The sequence below is a fragment of the Mastomys coucha genome, unplaced genomic scaffold, assembly GCF_008632895.1.
Source record: "Mastomys coucha isolate ucsf_1 unplaced genomic scaffold, UCSF_Mcou_1 pScaffold8, whole genome shotgun sequence".
NCBI classification, from domain to species: Eukaryota; Metazoa; Chordata; class Mammalia; order Rodentia; family Muridae; genus Mastomys; species Mastomys coucha.
The window spans coordinates 3,320,253-3,341,361 of NW_022196914.1; the positions used below are offsets into that span (position 1 = coordinate 3,320,253).

General features: G+C 43.9%; 1 protein-coding gene and 1 pseudogene across 3 annotated transcripts in view; one reads left to right on the forward strand and one right to left on the reverse strand.

Annotated features, from left to right (window-relative positions):
* Positions 1-16,061, reverse strand: part of Osmr (oncostatin M receptor) — a 75,307-nt gene extending 59,246 nt beyond the window's left edge. For 2 of the 3 annotated variants that reach the window (XM_031360353.1, XM_031360351.1), the window contains exons 1-2: positions 15,636-16,061; positions 2,202-2,286 (exon numbers count right to left, since the gene is read on the reverse strand). In XM_031360353.1, the coding sequence (XP_031216213.1) occupies positions 2,202-2,274 (73 nt within the window). In that variant the 5' untranslated portion in view covers positions 2,275-2,286; positions 15,636-16,061. Of the gene's footprint in view, positions 1-2,201; positions 2,287-15,455 lie in introns of all 3 variants that reach the window. The other variant, XM_031360352.1, reaches the window with a different exon arrangement.
* A 3,067-nt stretch (positions 16,062-19,128) lies between these two features.
* On the forward strand, positions 19,129-19,340 carry LOC116083735 (annotated as a pseudogene).
* The last annotated feature ends 1,769 nt before the right edge of the window (positions 19,341-21,109 follow it).

Here is a 21,109-nt window from a genome sequence, read left to right on the forward strand (position 1 = left end):
AAATACAGATTATTGGATTTGTGTACACACACACACACACACACACACACACACACACTTGTAATTATGTTTTGCTCTATATATCATGATTTAACCCTTATTAGAATGTTTATAGGAGGAAAGCAAGATGGCTCTGTGTGTAAAGGTACTTCCTGCTAAGTCTAACAATGTTGAGTTTCCATCTCTGAAACCCACACTATGAGAGAAGAGAACCAACTCCCACAGTCTGTCTTCTAACCTCCACACATTTAGTGACGTGTACGCACATACATCAGTGTATGCGTGTACATGCACACATGCTAAATGAATGTAAAAAATAATTTAAAAATCACCACATATTTACAACTGTTATTTTTTTTTTTTTTTTTTTTTTTTTTTTTTTTTTTTTTTTTTTTTTTTTTTTTTGGTTTTTCGAGACAGGGTTTCTCTGTGTAGCCCTGGCTGTCCTGGAACTCACTCTGTAGACCAGGCTGGCCTCGAACTCAGAAATCCGCCTGCCTCTGCCTCCCAAGTGCTGGGATTAAAGGCGTGAGCCACCACCGCCCGGCTTACAACTGTTCTTATACATACCCCAAAGACAGAAAACTACATCAGCTCTTCTAGCTGATGGAAACATGGCCAGGGTTAACTGAAGGGTCTTACATATGTCCTATTCCTTGGAAGAAGTTTAAGTCAAGTTATCTGAAATACCGGAGCCTGGCTAGCTGAATAAGTGGTAAGCCCATTAGTTCGAGTGGAGATGTAGTAGGCAGCAGAAATTGAAAGGAGTCCCCACAGTTCAAGTGAAGATGAAGACCTACCAAGGAAACCCTGTTTCATAAAGAAAGTTGGAAGCAGAAATAGAAAACTGGTTGCCAGGAACTTAGGGAAATGAGTTTGATCTAAACAACAGAAACAGCCTCGGAGATTGATCTGAGAGCAGTGTGTTTCACGTGGAGAAGAGAGGCCATAAATAGTCGGGCCACATCGTGAGACTCTGCTGGGGAAACAAGCTGTGACAAAGCTTTGCGGATGCTTGGGAGTCCCTCAGCATGAGGATTTTGTGTCTCAGAACCAGGGGCTCTGATCTAGGCCAGAACATCCTGCATCCTCAGCCTTGGGTCAATTGTAATGAAATTAGAGTTCAGCAGGCAAGACAGACTGAGGAAATTACACATGCCACCAGGGCAAGAACCTTGCAGTCCCAGTTTATAAAAGAACTCAATTAACTGATATTTAAGAAGTCAGAAAAAAATAGTATATTCCCAAATGCCAAGACCAAACCTTGATGTAAAAGGTGTGAGACAGAACTTGAGCTACTAGCAGAACTACTTTTCCTCTTTCCCATGTAACTTTTCCTGTAGTTCTAAGAGATACATGAGCAATCCTATGCACATTCTTTGCAAATGTCATTTTCATAAATCCATGCATGAAACTTGGGTGGGTAGGTCATCTGCACTCTTTGTTATAAAGCAAATACTGCAAAGAATAAGTGCAAGAAGGAAAAAACTGTAAAATTTTGTATAATATGGAAGGATGTAGGAAAAGTTTATGACCCAACAGAAACTCTTTCAAGTTGAAGAGTCTATGTTTAAGGAAGTTCAAAGTAATGAGGTGTCCACATATACTTGACAGTTTCCATTTACATGTGCATTTACAAAGTTACTTTATTCCAGACTACTGTCTGCTGGGGAGAGCTAAGAGACAAACATTGTTTCTCTGTCAACAGATTTCAGCACTTAAGATAGCACCTTGTTTGTACTCAAGAGAGTTTCTCCTGCTTTATTGACTTTGGTTGCTTTCAGCCACCTTTTATAAGACTAACAGCTCTCAGCAAGTGTGGCTAAGGGGCATCAGAACTTGTTCTAACTCAGCAGCCAGAACTAGTCTGCGCTGTTCCAGCTTGCCCAGCAAGGTTCAGAAGGAAATACCTTGGCAAATGGTCTAGATCGAACAGAGCAATTGTGAAGCGCTGTGGTCTCAGGTTCGCTCACAACCACACCACTGCGCAGAGCACTGAGCAGGAAGCCAGGGCTGAGGAGTGGGTTTACTAAACGTGCCACCAATTGAGGGAGGACACGCCCGAGCCAATTGTGGCTTCCAGAAATTTACCACAGCTCATGTGATTTAGTCACCAGCTCTGAGGAAAGAAAATTGCCTAACTCCAAAAGCTCCTGTTGGAGCATCTTTCCATGCTCTCTTCTCCTGTTTTTGTTTCTTACCTTCACTTTGGGATGTTCTCAGGGACAACACTGCCAGGAGGAAGGCTTGATGAAGGACCACAGAGAAAGCCATTGGTCTGATTATCTGAAAAACATAAATGGCAAGAAAGGGCCTTATTATATAGCTTTAACTCCTGGTATGCTTCTTGGGGCAACTGTGATCAGAGGTGTGACTAAAATCTCCCATTCTCCTCCCTGTACCCATGTCTTTTGTCATCTGCTTTTGGAGGATGAAGGCACATTTCCCCCATGAAGTGTTCCTCGGTCATAAAAGAAGTATAGCTGACAGTGTGCAAGTCTCAAGGGACCTTGAGTCAGCTGTGAAGATGTCCTACTATGGATTACCGAGGCTTGGTAGCAAGAGCTTAATAATTAGCCAGCTCATTTGAACAATCTAAACAAAGCTGGTAAAGAAAAAAAAGGTTAAAAATGAAAAATGAAACAGAGCAAACAAAAGCTGATTGGAAAAAAGGACAAATATAGTCTCAAGGGGGGTTCAGTTTAAATTAATCCCATGAAGGGCTGGAGAGATGCCTCACAGGCTGGGAACCCTGGGTACCCTTGCAGAGAACCTGGGTCCCATTTCCAGCATCCACTCAGTGGCTCAAAACCATCTGTACCTACAGTTCTGAGGACCTGATACTATGCTGACATCTCTGGATACTCAGCACAAATACAGTACACAGACATACAGGCAGGCAAAATGACTGCACAAACACTAATCAACATACAGGCAGGCAAAATGACTGTACAAACACTAATCAACATACAGGCAGGCAAAATGACAGTACAAACACTAATCAACACATTATTCCAATTTTAAAAACAAATTGTTTAAAAAAAAAAAAATCACCGGAGCCATTTATACTCTCCCCTTTTCCTCTCACCAAATTCAACCTGGGAAAAGTTAACATATTCCAGGAAGCAGTTTTCATTATTCAATACCATTTTTGCTTTCTTTCTTTCGTTTTGTTTTCCGTGTGAAGAGAATTGCAAATTGCAAGCCCTTTGAAAAGAGAGCCACTGATTTATCAGGTGCTTTGATCAGAGAACAATCTGGGGGCAGAGAGAAGAAGGCTGGATGACCTAGAAAGACCAGCTTGTTCTGCCTTTAATAGTTTAAAGCCCATTAGTTGGGGGAAGCCCTGATCTTCACTTTTCTCCTTAGGACTTTGAGTCAGCAGAGATTCAAGCCTTTGCCCTTCTGCCCAGATTTCATTCAGAGCTAGAACTTCCATGAGCCTGTTTATAAGTTCCACTGCCACACTTGTTTATTTTCAAACAGTGTTTCACAGGCAAATTGGAACCACAGCAAAGATAAGAACTGATAAAGCAAATGACTACGGCGGTCACCAGTCTCTGAGTGCTGACGCAGCAGTCAGCTTTTCTTCACATTTCTGTCAGCGCTGCATTCAGCTCTTGGCAAACACATCATTCCATTCATAACTGATCTCTACTTACAACTGCACATGCTGACTGAATGCCAGAACCAGAGGGAGAGCTAATTCAGGGAAAAACAGAGTGTGCGCAGAACCCAGGGAGCAAAGAAAGAGGGAGGCCTAGTGGGATTGGATGTGTGTGCCACTCTGCTGAGAGTGACTTCAATCCTGGGTCCAGGCACTGTCCCCTCCCACTCACTCTTGGGATGTGAAGGGGTCACCATGGGAAGGAACTCTCATGTCAGAAAGATGAAATAAAAGGCTCTGGAGCTGGTATGCACCTCAAATGGTTTCTCTATGACAGGGCTATTTGAAACATTTCTAAACACATGACATTATATCAAGAAGTTAAAGTTTACAGGCACAGAAATACTCAGCTGAGAAGTTCAGAAGTGATGGTAAGCAGAAATGAGAGGTGAAAGGATATCAGGCAACGCAACTGGAAAATACCAGTATTCTCAAAGACCACCATATAGGTCTCATAGGCCTCTCCAGCAGCCATAAAGACAGAATTGCTTATGATTTCTTGTCATCTACAATCTGCCTTCCTACTGTTTCGCTGGCCTCACATCTGGTTCTCCTCAGCCAGCCACAGTCTGACAATACAATCGGGAAAATTACAGAAATAGTAGGTAAGCTTACACGTTATTACATTTATTTATTTAGTGTGTGTCTATGTGTGTGTCTGTGTGTCTCTGTGTGTCTGTGTGTATATGTGTATGTGTGTGTTTGTGTGCGTGTGTGTATGTATTGTATGAGTATGTATGTGTGTATGTGTATATGAGTGTATATGTGTGTATAAGCATGCATGTGTGTATATCTGTGTATGTGTGTGTATATCTGTGTATGTGTGTGTTTTTTGCATGTATGTGTATGTATGAGTATTAGTGTGTATGTGTATGTATGTATTTGAATGTATATGTGTGTATATGTGTGTGTTTTTGTGTGTATATGTGTATGTATGAGTATGAGTGTATATATGTGTATATGTATGTATGTGTGTATATATTTGTGTATGTATGTATGTGTGTATGTATGTGTGTGTACATGTGTCTGTATATGTGTATGTATGTCTGTAAAAGTATATGTATGTGTCTGTATATGTGTATATATGGATATGTGTATGTGTGTGTGCATATGTGTGTCTGCAAATGTTTATATGTATATGTATGTGTGTCTGTATATGTGTATGTATGTATATGTGTGTATGTGTGCACATGCACTCTCATTCATCCCATAGTGTACAGGTGCAGGTCAGACAATAGCCTCCATCTTTTGGACTCCAAGGTCAAGCTCGGGTTCTAGGCTTGGCAGTAAGTTCCCCACGCCCCTGAACTAATAAATTTAAAATGGCTGCTAGTACGTCAGTCTATGGTTATACTTGTCCTATGCCATTGCTGCTATCAACGTCTTAGTATCTGATCATGTACAATAAGGGAGCAGCAGCACAGTGTGTGGGTTATCCACTGGGCATCTTAGAATGGGCTCTCTGCAGACACAGAGGACACCACAGTGTTTACAGTGACTTCACTGGACCAGCACCATCAACTTAAGGACGGTGGGCAGCAGGAACCATGAGTCATCACTGTTGCCTGCAATCCTCCTGGCAAAGTCAATAAAGTCCTTTCAAATGGGCAGAATGGGAGTGGGCAGCTGCCACAACTCAGAGACTCAACGGAGCACCTCTTCTGAAACCACACAGGAATAACCCTCCAATAGCCAGAGGCTATGGAGAAATAGACATCGCTTACTTGCAAACCCTGGGGGACAGAATTATGTGGTGTAACAGAGCCTTCTTGAATTACCCTACTCTGAGGGTGTCACCTATTTTTTGATGGGACCATGAGGAGGAAGAAAGGCCAGAAGACTCAAGAACAAATAGGAGGAAGATGCGGGTGAAGGGAGGGGATGAGCAGGAAAGGAAGTCCTGGGATGAGATTGAGGGTTTGTGGAGAGCAGAGCAGACAGAGCAGGCATAATACTGTGGGCTGCCATGGTGAAGCACTGGAAACAACAGAGCTATGTTGGGTTGATGTACACAAAGCAGAGACCAAGAGATGCAGAAAAAAGGTGGGGAACCAGGAGTAGAAAGAGGCAGTGTCAGAATCAACAGTCCAGTTGAGAATAAGAGGACAGGGTTTGGTCCAGGTGAGAGTAGAGGACAGGGCTTGGACTGTGGAAGTGTGGTGGTGTTAGGGGGAGATTTCAAAGGCAGCGCTAATAAGCCACTGGGTGGAGACCAAATGAACCATCAAGAATTTCAGCTCAAGCCCTTTGGGTAACACCACTATTTAGTAAGGCAGAAGACTCGAATGGATGGATTGGGAATCTATCCAAAGCTCAGCTCCAGATAAAAATTTAAGATGCTTACTTGATCTGCAAGAGAAGACCTTAAGCAACCAGCTCAATAGGTGGAATTCCTGTATCAGTAGAAGACAGTCAGATGTCACCTGAGACTACATGATTGTCAAGGCAGAAATCAAGACAGAAACATGACATTAGGGTACTCCACAGCCCTCTGACCACACATGCACCATGTAGAGAAAAATTAAAACCCAGGGTAAGGTTGGCTATACAGCACTCTCAAGGATGAGCCCTGTGGGTGGGTAGGAGGGTGTGTGGGCTGGTAGATCAGTACCTACTCATGGAGCAGAGATTTCTCACTGCTCAGGGTCCATCACATCCAGGCACCCAGCCTCAAATTCACCCAGGGGGCAGGTTCAGAAGCCCCCTGGCTCACACCATTATACTACTCCCCATTTTCAGTAAGAAAATGAAGGCGAGGGGTGTGTCTGTCGGCACCACTGAGTCCTTTCCCCAAATTTGTTCATTCTTGCCTCGCCCCATTATCAAACAGACTCTGTGGCACTAGAGAGCAGATCTGTGTCTGAGACACACTGCACCAGAGTCCAAGACATAGCGGCTGTCCAGGAAACATCTGGGAACTGAAGAAAAATGGACACCAGTTTTCTCCCAGCCTCTCCTCTCTGCTTTCAACTTATTTTAATGAAAATGACAATTTCCTTTTAGGCTTTTTTTTTCCTGTTACCAAATATTACCCAGTTCATAACCTTTGACCCACATGGGGTTGGGGAGCTGGAGAAACTGCTACCCATGTTTCAACTTACAGTCTATCCTCCACTCACTCCCGCCCCCCCCCATGTCTTTCCTCATCTCAGGATTCTGATCAATTTATATCAACCTAATACATGTTTTCACATATGTGAAAATCTTGCGTGTTTCACTGTGTTTTTTGGCGTTCATGGCTGCTCTTTCATCCTTATCTGCAAACTTCTGTTCTCATTCCAGATTCTCTGAATCTCCTTCTGTGTGAATGTTACACAGGTACTAAAATGCACTGCCAAGGAACACGTAGTTGGCCTTCTCTTACCAGAATGTCTTGCTCAGCCACAAGTAAGATATTCCTGGGAAGTTTCAATACCACAGACTATCCTCATGAGACATAGCAGTGGCAACAATCCTTTGCTTCCCAAAATCTGGGTGACTTGCCAAATTCTTAAATACTGGCTGGGTGAGTGAGCCACTGCTATCACATGCAAATTTCTCTCTCTTTCTCTCTTTCTCTCTCTCTCTCTCTCTCTCTCTCTCTCTCTCTCTCTCTCTCTCTCTCTCTCTGTGTGTGTGTGTGTGTGTGTGTGTGTGTGTGTGTGTGAGCTAAAACGTTGTTTTTAGAATTGAACAGTCTCCGAGAAAGGTTATATGGTAGACCACACCATGTCTCAACAAATTTCTAAAAATTTAAATCACAGCAAGAATCAGTTTCAGCCTCAATGAGAAAAAATTGGAAATCAACAACACGAGTTCTGTGCAGCAGTGTGGAGTGGCATGTGTTTGGAGGAGGTTCTGCATCATCTCCTTTTCCAGAGGACACTGCCATTAAGATTGGGGAGCCCCTTTGAAGGATTCTCATTGTTTCTCTACAGGACTGAAGACTCACAGTCCCCCCAACCCCATCCCCCTGTTTCCCTTCTTCTCAGGCTCCACCCCCAAAACAAATGCCCCTAGGAGGTTCCAGAATTTCTTCTCTACCCCAACTCAGCATCTCTCCAGTGGATAACATCTGTCCACCAAGTTCATAAAGCAAATCCTGACATAAGGAATTGAATTAGTTCTAAATCAATGTTCAGTTAAACTTTTCTGGGATGTGTGATCTCAGCTTCAGTCAGTTAATACTTAGTCTCTAAGTTTTGAACTGGTGAAGCCAAAAGAAGAAATGGAAAACCCAAATCCAAGGAATATTCGTGATTAAAAGAGATGCAGAAACTTAGTATATGCTAAGTGTGGTATCACAGTCATTTGAAGAGAGCTATGCTGTTCCCATAATGATATTAGAACAATAACCTGGACGTCCTGGGAAAGGAGCATCTGCTATGCCCTGGACTGTGATAGGAGACTGATAGGGTCAAGCACCACTTAGCTGCTGTGTGACCAAGTGAAGGCTATTTCTTGCTTCTTCTGTAAATGAGAATGAAAGAGGCTGTATTCATGTAGAGAGAGGAGGATTAATGGATTAGTTGAGATTCAGCGAGACTTCACACAGTAAGTCCAGTGAGTCTTATCATTATTGCTATTGCTTTACTCCTTCCAGAAAAACACATTCCAGATAGATACAAATACAAGATAGAAACCAATAAAAGCAGCTTAATGAAGCATAGCTGGGGTTTTTTGTTGTTTTTGTTTTGTTTTGTTTTCGTAATCTGGCGGACATCATATGAAACCAAAAAGCAGTAAAGCAGTAAAGATAAAGGTTGTTTTCCTGACTACACACACATTTTTAAGATTTAATATTAACTAGAAATGTATGACAAAGAGTTACAGTTCCCAATATACAGAAATCTGCTAAAAATAAGATTAAAGGGCAAACAGCTATAGAGAACATGAATATATAATTCAGGAAAAGAAGAAAAAACATACTAAAAAAAGAAAAAGAAATTAAGAAAGATAACTAGGAATTAATAAAAGTCAACTTTAAAACAGTTATATGGTGCATGCCTATTATGCCAGCACTTGGGGGGGGGCAGAGGCAGGAGGATCACTGCAAGTTTGAGGCCAGTCTGATCTTCATAACAAGCTCAAGGACAGCCCACAGCTATCCAGTGAGACCTTGTCTCAAAACACTTACAAAAAACAAGGAAATCCATAATTGTACATGCAAATGTCTGGGCAACATTGAATTGTCAGAGAGAGAAATGCCCTCAAGACCACCAATGCCATTCACCAGTCAGTGTTCAAGACATACACGTCACTGCTCATTGAGAATCAAAGAGAGCAACCTTACAGAAGTCTGCTTGAATCTACTAACTTGTAGTGTGCATTTGACGTGATTCAGAACCAATTATAACTGTATTGCTAGGATTTTACCCCACAGATAAAACAAACATATCAAATGTCGATTCAGAGGAACCAGAAATGTTAAATACCATGCACCCCCACAAGGGGAAACTCCACAGTATTTGAGGAGGTTAAGGTAGACATGAAGGATCTTCCAAAATACTTAGAGGAAAAGCAAGTTTCAGAGCAGCATTTGCACTGGAGCATCTCTGCAGAAAAGGCACGGCACCTGTGCCACCTTGCTCAGAGCTCCGTCCTAAAGGGCCTGACAACTGGACATCATGATTGACTGCATCCACTGGAGCGATGAAGCTAAGCCTCCTGCAATGGACTCCTCTGATATGCAGCTTCAAAAGTTCTGCCCCTGTTCTAGCTAACCCTGCACTCTGGCTGGGAGCAGTCCTCCACACTGGCCCGATTCCTTATCTGCGCAGGTGTCAGTCGCTCATTGGCCTGACAACCCCTCTCCATTTTGCTTTGTCACTCATAAGTGCCTCTGTACACTTTTTACCATCTTTGGTCTTCTAGTTAAACAATTCAAAGGAGCCTGGATGGAAACATCCATCTACTTACACTTACAAACACAGAGCCTGAACAGAAGGAAGGAAGGAGGGAGATGAAGGAAATTATGAACACTTTTTTCGAGTCACCTGGTCCTGTAACATAAAGCATTTTATAAAGTGTGTGTATGCATGTGTGTGTGTGCATGCATGTGTGTGCATGCATGTGCACACTGACACTCATGTGTTCATACTTGCAAGAGCAGTGTGAATTCTATTATTTTTACATTTGCGCTATGTTTGCCAGGAGAATTGACTAGCTAACTTTGTTTTCTGATTTTATTCTAAGCCATGGCAACTAAGCAGATCTGGAAGAAGTTAGCAATTTTTATGACCCGAATAAGCCCCAGGGAGTACCATTTGTTATGTTTAAAACCTGTGAGTTCCTAGGCCCTCAGTGTAGATACTAAAATAATACATTCCAATTGCAATAAGTATCCAGTGTCCTGAGTGAAAAAACACACTGCTATCCTTCTGACGAATAGACGCTAAATGTATATGTGAAGTTAAATTAATCCAAAATAGTTTTCGTTCCTTAGCATGTAAGACTTGTGTGTGTGTTTTCATGGCTATATATGTAAATGTGGGGGGCAATGGTCAACCTTAGGTGTCGATCCTTAGGATCTGTCCACCTTGAGTTTTGAGGTAGAGTCATTAGGATTACATGCCAGACGATTTAGGCTGCGATGGCTGCCAGTGAGTCCCAGGGATCTAGCTGACTGTTTCCACTTCCACAGCAGCAGAATTAGAAGCCGTTGTCACCATGCCTGGGTTCTTTTCCTTCTTTTGTTTTATATCATACGAGTATTGAAGATCAAACTCAGGGACTCATCCTTTCTCAGCAAGCACTTTATTGGCTGAGCTATGTCCTTGGCACCTACCATGTAATAATTCAAAGAAAGCAGCATATCCATCACGCCAGCCATACATATCACAAATAGGAAGTACAATTACTCGCAATGTAATTTTGGACTTCCTTGAAAGACTATATACTCAAAGGTGTGGACTGAGGATGGACAGCAGCTGGTCGCTTGTTGGAGATCATGGAAGTCATGTGTTTGCTTGTTAGGAGTGAAAAACCCAGGCGGCACTTTAGACTTGGTAGAGAAATCTGCAAATAAACCACATCCTCAGGTGTGACTGAACAGCACATGGATGCTTGAGGTACTGTATTACAGCCAACATTTATTACATATGTGTGCTTTCTAGAACTATCGTTAAATAAATAAAGACGAGGGTTGTTTAGTTCCCACTATCAGCGAGACAATCAGAGCAGCCCAGTGATAGTGGAGGCTATACAGTGAAGTGTGGAAGCGCTCTCAGGTACTGGAGGCTAATGTTCCCACCCGGGGCTTTGTTAAGGGAGTTAAAGTAGAGGATGAATTTTCCAAAAGCCTTGTGGAGGTGACTCTACTACTATCCCCAGAGGCAGACGAGGATGCTAAGGGTAACAAGTAGGTCAAAGGGAAGTTGCCCTGTGACACAGCTAGCCACCTATCAGGTTAGAACTTGATCTGACCAGGTGAATCACTTGCTAAAGGCCAACCCTTTCCCATATGCCATTGCCTTCTCTGTGCTTGGTGCTCATATTAGAATGGACAGTGAGGAAAACACCATCGCCAAGAACTGCAGATTTGGTAAAAACTCCCCACTGAACTTTATTAAACCTAATAGATTAGAAACTTTACAAGAACATTAAAAATGTAGGAGAAGCATTTCTGAAATCTGTTTTGGAAAAAAATATAAATATATATTTTAGATCTAAAAATATACTATTAAAGCTCCAGTACTTAACACTGACAGGAAAGAGGTCCACTGGGAAGAACACAGACCAGAAACAGGCCCGGTACGAAGAGGTCATTGGCTTTATGATGAAAACCAAATTTTGTCTTGGTACAAGCATCTCAGCATTCAGGAGGGCAGGGGATTTCTGAGTTTAAGGCTAGCTTTGGTTTTATACACCCCTCCCCAGATGGCATAAGCCGAGTTTTGAATGATAGGCCATTAAATAAATGCACGGGATGAACCATCTAAAATTTTAGAAAAGAATTAAGTCCCATCGTTACCTTCAGTTTATTTTTCTTAGAAATGCATTGTGTAATGTTACGACATAAAAACCAAACTAGCAAAAAGCATTAGCAGAAATAAGATCATTTAAGTTTTCAATGACCAAGACTTTCCCAAATTAGGCAAAGCCCAGAAATCACAAAAGTGTGCTGATGACGCAAGTACCTAAAGTCTCTGTGCAGTGGAGGATAGTCGCCCCAGCAGCATGTGACTAAGGAAATAGATGGCTATGCAGGGGAATGCTGCCAGCCTCAAAATCACAGAGACAACCAATAGCTGCTACCGCGGGGTTTTAAAAAGTATGACACGAAATGAGACAGACATAGACACAAATGCCGCGTGACTCCACTCCTATGAGGGCCCTTTATTGGTCCCATTAAAAAGACAGAGCAGAGAACTGGAGGGAAGCAGGTGACTACAGTTTCATGCCTCAGACTTGCGGTTCTGCAAAGTGGAAAGAGCCCCAGAACCGCACGCCGGAGGGCTGTGGACGCACCCTCCATGGCACCGAGCGTTATACGTACAGTGGTTAAGATGGAAACTGCTGTGATTTGTGTCTCATCCCATGATTAAAGAAAAATGAGAAGAGGCAGCATTAAGGTAGAAGTCGTGGCATTATCTGCTGCACACCGAGTATTATGATTTGAGACAGGGCCAAGTTTCTACAATGCATAACATTAGAAAAACCCTGAGCCAGAGAGATAGCTCAGTGGCTACAGGTGCCTCCTTAGGTCCCACATGTAGGAAGGAGAGCAGCAATTCCCCAAAACTTTCCTTTGACCTCTACCTGTCCTCTGTAGCATGAGCAACCTCCCCCCATAAGTCAATAAGTAAAAGTAATTAATTTTTTAAAGACTAAGAGAAGACAACTCAATATAAGACTGAGTGAAGGCATGACCTACTCATCATAAGACACAGATGATTCATAAAAATGTAGAAATAGTGAATTGGAGTCGTAAGTAACAAAATACAAATTAAAATGCTGTCCTGGATCTCATCCACTTGCAAGTTTGTAAATACATGTATTTGTGTTCATCATGGTAAGAAGTACCAGAACTTCACATGTTGACGTGTGCACTAATCTATGAAGTAGAGGTGTGTGGTAAGACTTTTAGCCTCAAAACAGCTCTCCCGGGATCCTAGTCCACAGCAGTACTCGTAGTTGAGAGCATTATCTTCCTTGAGGCATTGCTGCTAATCTTAAATATTTTTAAAGCAAAATAGCCATCAATAAGGGAAAAGGTACATAAATTCTAGTCTGCTTTAGGTAAGCAGGAAACTCTTGACAAAATATCTATGTACAGGTGTGGACAAAGCTCTCCAACTTGGATTGTACAGGAGGAAACGCCACACTACAGCTAGGAAATGTACATATATGTAAACATACTTGAAAAACTTGTGTCTATATGTCCTTGAAATCATTACAAACAAAGCTATCTTCTAGTGATATTTATCACATGTTATGACTTAGAAGTGATGTTGGGGCGTCAAGTTGATAAGTGGTAAAGTCATGATAGTTAATCTGCCTTGCCTTGACTGAGTTCGAAACACTTAGGAGACACATCTCTGGGTGAGTCCGTCCTTCAGGGAGTCACAGAACTATCCCAAGGGCTGCATCTCCTACGGAACAGAAATGGAGAGCGGGGTGTGGGGAGAAGCTGTCTGGGCAAACAGCATTCACCTCTCTCTCCTTCCCAATTGCAAACACAATGTGACCAGCTGTCTCACGCTACACTATAATCTCTCAAACCATGAGCCAAAGACAACATTTCCTATGTTGCTTTTTCTCCAGCATGTGTCACTACAAAGAGAAAAAGAATACACTCTACTCCATGCCCACTCCAGACTAGTAGCAGCTGGAGAGGGAAGCCTCTTGCTGCATCCACTCCCTACTGCCAGAGTGAGGATAGTTGTTGTTGTTCCTGTTACTTCAAAGCAACCCAGATCAAATGTAATGTAAGGTAAGCAAAACCTGGGAAGCCGTAGAGTTAAGCGTGGAGGAAGGAAGCCAGTGAAGCCAGGGTCAGCTAAGGGGAAAGAAACCCTCAGGTAGGGACAAGGATGTTGACTTTGGGGAGGGGTTTTCTCGCTAGGTGCTAAAGTGCTGTGTTCTTTTCTTCCATCTCACTGTGTGCTGCTTGTTCTGCTCTCTATCCTCCCCTTTCTAAGAAAGGTTTCCTGTCCAGAGAAGAGGGCCAAAGCCTACTGTTCCCATAGACAGTGCAAGAGTGCACACTGTGATTTCCTTTCAGAGTGGGTAAACATTCAGCCCAGTTCCCACCAGGAAAGCACAAACCCTGTCAAAGGCAGAATGGTCCACAGCCATTCTTTCAGAACTGTACCAGTCTGCCAGACTGGATTCTTTTCTCAGGACCAAGGAAAACAAAACATCAAGATGCGCGGACTTCCTGGGCACTGGAGATGGGGTCCCGGGGCCGGTGATGGATGATGGGGTGGGGGTGGAGGATAGGCACTGGCAGACTCCGGGCTGTGCAGATGAAGTGAAGGAGACCTGGGAAAGCCGTCCACAGTGAGGGCTCCTGTGTGGCTCAAGCTTCTCTGGACACTCAGCACCAGGCCTTTGATGAAAAACAGCCAAGAGACAGAACTGGATCCAAGAGCCCCAAAGAGGCCAGTGGGGGCACCGAACTAGCTGTGCCCAGCAGTGAAAGTAGCTGATCTTCCTAACCTGGAAGCATTCCTCACTGTGTTGAGATATCCCCAGGAGGTGGCAGCTGTAGGTGTGGCTGAAAAATGCCAAGGATGATTCTCAAACACAGGTCAACTGGGGAACTCCTGTGACTCATCCCAGGCAAAACAGAGCAGTACAGAGACCAGACAGGATCATCTACCCCAGCCCCGCTCCCCAAAAAAAAAAATCATAGTATAGGAAATATAGCAGAGAGGCTATGAGATCTCCGCTCTGTCACCTTAAAATGAAGCACACAGTTCCTGGTCAAAAGTTATAGGAAACCTTATCGTTATGTAAACAAGAAAACTGAAACTAAGATGTAAAATGTAACCTGACCCTGGTTCCAAGTCTGTTTACATCAATGTTAGGATTGCAGATCTCGCTGCCCCCCTCCTGCCCCGCCCCTCCCCCATCCCCCGCCCCGCCCCTCTCCTGTCCTCCCTCACACCGCCCCCTTGCACCTAGCTTCCACTTTCAATTCTGTCTGCTCTGCTTACTTCCATCCTTACCTCCAGGTGTCCTGACCTGGAGACAGCTTGATCTCAAAGCACTTTCACAATGTCCTGCAGGCAGGCAGTGTCTGTCCGAAAGCAATCCCTATCTCTGTGCCTCTGGTCACTCACAAGGCAGGCAGGGAAGATGAAAGCACAGGTGAAGAGTGTGTGTACAGGCGGCCGGTCAAGAACTATTAAAGGGAATTTGTATTCGTGCTCTGATTTCAGCATCTCGCTTGAACCTAGTCTCAGAGACACTGACCCTTATGCGCATCCTTGCTTGTTAATGGTGTCACTTCCATTCAAGCAACTTGAGAAGACGTACCTGCTTTCTCCACCTGCGCAGAAGCCCCACATCCACCTCATGCAAGTGCTCTGAGTGGAGAGGGAAGCACCTATTCCAGGAAAAATGGCAGGGATAGGTGGGAGTTAAGGATTGGAAAGCAAGAGGCTGGGGAAAGCCATCAATTCCCACTCCCACAGGGTAGTAGGAGAGAAACCAAATCGGCTCAAACCGGAATTCTAACTCAGCAAGTGTTTCCCCAACCGTTTGAGTGAGAGGCCAGGGGGTGGTGAACCTCAAAGCAGGCCTGGACTGGTGCCCCGGCGACGTTCGCGCTGAGAGTATCTAATCTTTTAGAGTTACCCACCAATTAGGCCGCACTTTTCTGACACACCTCTTGTGGCCCCTGAGAGTGCAGTCTTCTCGGGAGGCAAAACTAACAGCAGGACAGAGCAGAGGCTGCGGGGCACCAAAGCTTGGGGCTCGCCGGTCGGGGAAGCGATGGAGGCAGCGCACGGGCAGCGCGGACGCACGGGTCCGTACTCACCCGCCTGGCGACCTGCTCCGGAGCCTGGCCTGTCCTCGGCCTCACAGGGGTACGGGCGCGGACGTCTGTCCCGGCGTATGGAGGCGGCCCCGCGCCCGAGCTATGAATCAGCTGCGGGGCAAGTGTCCAGGGGCGGGAGTTACGGGAAGGCTCCGGGGGAGGGCCGAGGGGCCAGTACTGTTGCAATTTCCCGTCTCGCTGAGCACTTTTGGCACTCCTGGGACCCACAGGAATTTGCCTTCTGGTCCCAAGGGGGATGTATCGGGGAACGATCGGGACCCTACGACGGGCACGGATCCCGGGACAGGGCGGGCGGCACCGGTGAGAAGGGAAGTGGGCGAGGCTAGGGGAGGAAAAGCTGCTCCCTGAGCATCCTGTTTTCCTGGAGGGAGAGGGGACAAGCTGCGACCCAGTGCCCCGTGCCAGGTGTCCTGCTCAGAGCCACTTGAGTTGCCTGGGAGATTCAACTCCAGCGCTCCGTCTGAAAGTTACCTGAAATGTCAAACTCTTGGGTCAAACTGGTGATCGTGTTAACTTTCGGCGTTCAGAGCAAACCGAGCGTGTTAGAACAGAGGTTTGTAGACTGTGCTTCCTCTGCACCACTTGGAAACGCCCTGTGCGACCACGCCTCCTGTAGCTACACACCTGAGTTCTTTGTCCACGAAAATCCAATTTCCTTCCTGTCCTTAGAAAGCCATCAGATTTTTACTGACACTTGAAAGACACTTTTGACCTCTCTTTGGGGCTGCATGGTAAAATGTCCACAGCCACGTCGACTTTGGGAACTGGTGTGAAAGGATCGCTACAGAAGGTGTGGTAACAAGTTCCCACCCATCTCCAGGCCAAGAAGCCCGGAGACCCGCCCACCTGCACACTATACCTTGCTCCAAGCCATAGTTTGGCTCACATTTGAAAACCACCTAAAAGTCACAAATGGAAGGGAGCTGAGGGAAATGGCGATAGATCAGGACTTGCGGATCCACAAATTAGTCTTAGAATCAGTAACTGAGTTATTGGGACACCTCAAAACAACGTCAGAAACATTAGTTATTACAGAGCCTTACTCTCAAGTCTGTGCATGCTTTTTCTTCCTCCCTAATGACACTTCAGAAAGGATTATTTTTTAAGAAGATATTAATCTTCTCAATAACTAATGGTGCCTCAAAGACTGGAGTGCACAGTAAATATTTGAAGAGAATTAGAAAAAGGTACATCGTGCCTAATAAATAAATGTGTGCTCCTTTGCCACACCTTTTATTACTTAGTTTAAATGAGTCCATTAGTGTGGCCGTGTGAACAGCTCGGGAACATTGTGGAGCCAAGTTCTCACCCACTAAAAAGGCTTTTTGATTCTATTTACCTGAGAAAATGGTGTGTGGGTGTATGTAGAGGGTATTTTTCCCTCGGATCTCCCCTTCTTTCTCCATCCACCAGTGTCCTCCAAGCCAGTTCTAATTCCACTTTAGTGTCATATATGAATACATAATTTTATGTATCTATATGAAATCTAGGAACCGCAAATAAGAAAAAAAGGTGATATTTTTCTCCCTGAAATTGGCTTAATTTGCTTAGTGATATTATCTTCATTTGCATTCATTGTCCTATAATAATAATAATAATAATAAGATTTTTTTCTATGTGTCAGAAAAAAAGGTTGATTGTGTGTGCATCCATGTTTCCCTCACCCATTCCTCTACTGTTGGGCATCTGTGTTGGCTCTGTAGCTCAGCCACTGTGAACAGTGCTTCAGTAAACATGGATGTACAGGGATTTCTGTGGTTGGTTTCTTTGGATAAGTATCCACTTAATTTAGGATCTTACAAATAGTATTGTTGAAAGAGACTTTGTCAAGATGTAGTAGCAGGGCATATTTTTATTTTTTTATTTTTTTCTTTTATTGTATATTTTCTTTATTTATATTTCAAATGTTATACCCTTGCGGAGCATGTTTTTAATCTCAATACTTGAGAGACAGACAGCTCTCAGTGGGCTCCAGGTCAGCGTGATCTACATAATAGCCTGTCCAAAAAAAAAAAAGTAGTGACTTTATTTAATTTATTAATTCATTTACTGTTGTCCCATTCTAACTTCTTAAATGTGTTCCTTTAGTCAACATTCTAATTGCTATACACATTGTGCATGTGTGTTCCTACCTAGAGTGTGGGTGTGACAGGCACATGAGTACCATTGTCCCCAATTCACATCAAAGCCCAGCATGTGACCATAATTGGAAACAGTGGTCTCTCAGGGTTAATTGAATTAAGACAAGGTCACTGTGGATTAACACAGTGATGGCCATATTTGTAAGAAGATGTTAATTTGGCATGGATGCCCAGGATGAACACTGTATGCCTGTGAAGACAGACTCTAAACCTAATTTATCCCATGCCTATTTTATCCCATGCCAAAGCCAGACAGGGCAAGGACTGCCGACACCCACCAGAAGCTGGGAGAGAGGCATGTAAGAGATTGTCCTGTGAATTGCTGAGAAGGCGCCTACGCCAATAACAGCTTGGCTTCACTCTCCTGGCCTCCAGAGATGTGGGAAGACAGACTTCTGAAGTTAAATGCTGTCAAGTTTGTGCTGCTCTGGCAGCCTAGGAAACTCTCTCATAGGTTACATGCCAAAGGTTAGTTTTTAAAAATGGCCCGAAAATAGCCCCAACCAAAAGATGAAAAATTTCAATGGCTTATTAAGCCGAGGGTTGAAATCTCCATCCTTGCTTAGCACTGATATAACTGTACTGCAGGACCACAGATTTACCCGTCTCTTAGCCCCTCTCCTTGGACCTCTGGCTGCCTTTTGATTTCTATAGGGGAACCCTCGATGCTTTTCATTTCCAGTGTCCTTGACCATCTTATCTCTTTTTGTCTCTTTGAGACAGGGTTTCTGACTGTACTGGAACTCACTTGGTAGATGGGTTTGGCCTTGAACTCACAGATCCACCTGCCTCTGCTGAGACTCAAGCCATGCATACCACCATACCCAATGCTCATCTCTCTGTCACCCTGTGGGGCTGCTTATTCTCACTTGTCCCTAAGAACTCAATGGATCACAGGATCCTTCCCACCACTGACATTTGCCTCTTCCTTCCCAGTTTCCTAAATGACCATGTTCTCATATGACATCAGCGGTTACTTGTGTACAAATGACCAGGCAACATGTGTTGCACTGAGAGCCCTTCATCTGTACTCCAGACCAGTTTGTCTCTACTACAAAATCAGTTTGCTCAGGTTCAAGGTGGAGGGAGAGGGCTTCCAAAAATTGTTATCTGACATCCACATGCCCATCATGGCAGTCACATCTAGGTATGCTCACACCAGTACACACTCACTCTCTCTCTCTGTCTCTCTCTGTCTCTCTCTGTGTCTCTGTCACACACACACACACACACACACACACACACACACAAACATTTCACACAAATAATATGGAGCTGGCGTCACCTCTGAGGAGCCAGTGACGATTTGGAGTGTGAGTAATGGTGTGGAGATGTGGTTCAAGATTCTCCCTGGCCTCACCATTATAGGGGGTATGCTTGATCATCTCCGGGATGTCCATAGCATACATCCACATGTTCACCAGCGGGGAAAGGAAAAATGAGTTGTACGAATTCAGTACCAATGGTATTTGATGGACCGCATAGACTTGTCTTTGGAGTCAATCGCTACTATGTGTCCAAGTACTTGGGGGATATTGACTAACAAAGCATTTTCCTGGCTGATGGAAAAAAGTTACTCAGCTATAGTCATCTGTTTTTGCCAGAAGGCTACACAGCATATTATATACTATGCTCATGTTATGAAATACTTAATAAAAACTGTAAAAAGAAAGGAAATGTGTCTTGGTTTTCCCTGATGACTTTGAATATTTTCTTCACATCTTTAGTTGTCATTAGCTTGTCACTGATGTACTAAAGGCTAACGAATATTGCTTTTATTCTTCCTAATTGACATTCACAGATCTTCTTAAGTTTATAAATTTATATATTCTTTTAAAATCAGACTAGGGGAATTTTCAGTCAATGTATCTTCAGATGTGCCTCAGGCCCACTTGTCTTTCTTGTTCTGAGACTCCAATTATACAAATGTATAATTTGTAAGCTCCTTGATATAGATTCAAGTGACCATAAAGTCTCCTGGTTCCACCCTTTCTCTGTTTCTATTGAGTTGTCATTAAGTCTGCTCATTCCTCTAGAACTTTATAACATTTTTAATGACCCTATCCAACAGGAATTTGGGCTAGCCTCGGGCGAAAGGAATTGAATGTGAGAAGCTCGTTCTGACTTTTCCTCGGGTAGCCTCCTGCTTACAGTTGGTGCCAGCTACCCACTCGTGGTGCCTTTAAAAGGGTCCTTATTTTATGTAAACACAATCCTCTGTGCTCTATGTTAGGATGGTCAGTCTAACAGAGCTACTCAGCTGTGACTGGGGGTGACACATGTCACTTCTAGCTCCTTCCTCTCCTAGCTTAGATTTCCCTCTAAACCAATGCTGTGGTCCCCAAGCCTGGAGGCAGATGGTACTTCTCAGATCAGTGAATGTGGATGTTAAATGGGCTGTTGGGAGCCACAGAAGACCTGGAGAATCAATCCTCTGTTATTTCTCTTTTTTTAAGATTTATTTTTATTTACTTTATGTGTATGAGTACACTGTAGCTGTACAGATGGCTGTGAGCCATTGTGTGTATGGCTGCTGGGAATCGAACTCAGGACCTTTGCCAGCCCTGCTAGCTCTGGCCCTGCTCACTCCAGCGTAATTCATTGTAGCTGTCCTCAGATGCACCAGAAGAGGGCGTCAGATCTCATTACGGGTGGTTGTGAGCCACCGTGTGTTTGCTGGGATCCGAACTCAGGACCTTCGGAAGAGCAGTCAGTGCTCTTTCCCGATGAGCCATCTCACCAGCTCCTCTGTTATTTTTTGACTTAGCATTAGTTAGTGTCCTGTAACTGTAACAAAAATCTGAGATGGTCAACTTATAAAGAGAAATAATTTGAATGTTTTAACCTAGCATCATTGGGTTCAATTGATGATAGGCCTGTGTCAAAGCCATGTGCCATGGTGGGAAAAAACCTCTCACCTCTGGAAAGCAAAAGAGAGAGAAAGAGAGACTGGGGAAGGAGTCCCACTCTCCCCTTCCAAGTCGTGTTCCCAGTGAACAAAAGACTTCCCACAAGGCACACCTCCTTCTTGATCAAAAGAAAAAAACAAATTTGAATTCCCCCTCTGGCCCTGGGTTGAGGATGGACATTCTGAACTCTCTCAACATGACATACTCTTAATCCCCTCTCTTAAGAGTTAATACAGCTGGGGCTGCCAATCACTTGACCATGAGACTACCCCTCAGGGACACTCGTTTACCTGAAGACATGCTAAGGAGATGAGAGGAATAACTATCCAATATTAGAGGATGCACTTTCATCCTCTTCAGCCCGCTTCAACGCAGCTGCTATACAAATCTTCACGAAGCTTGC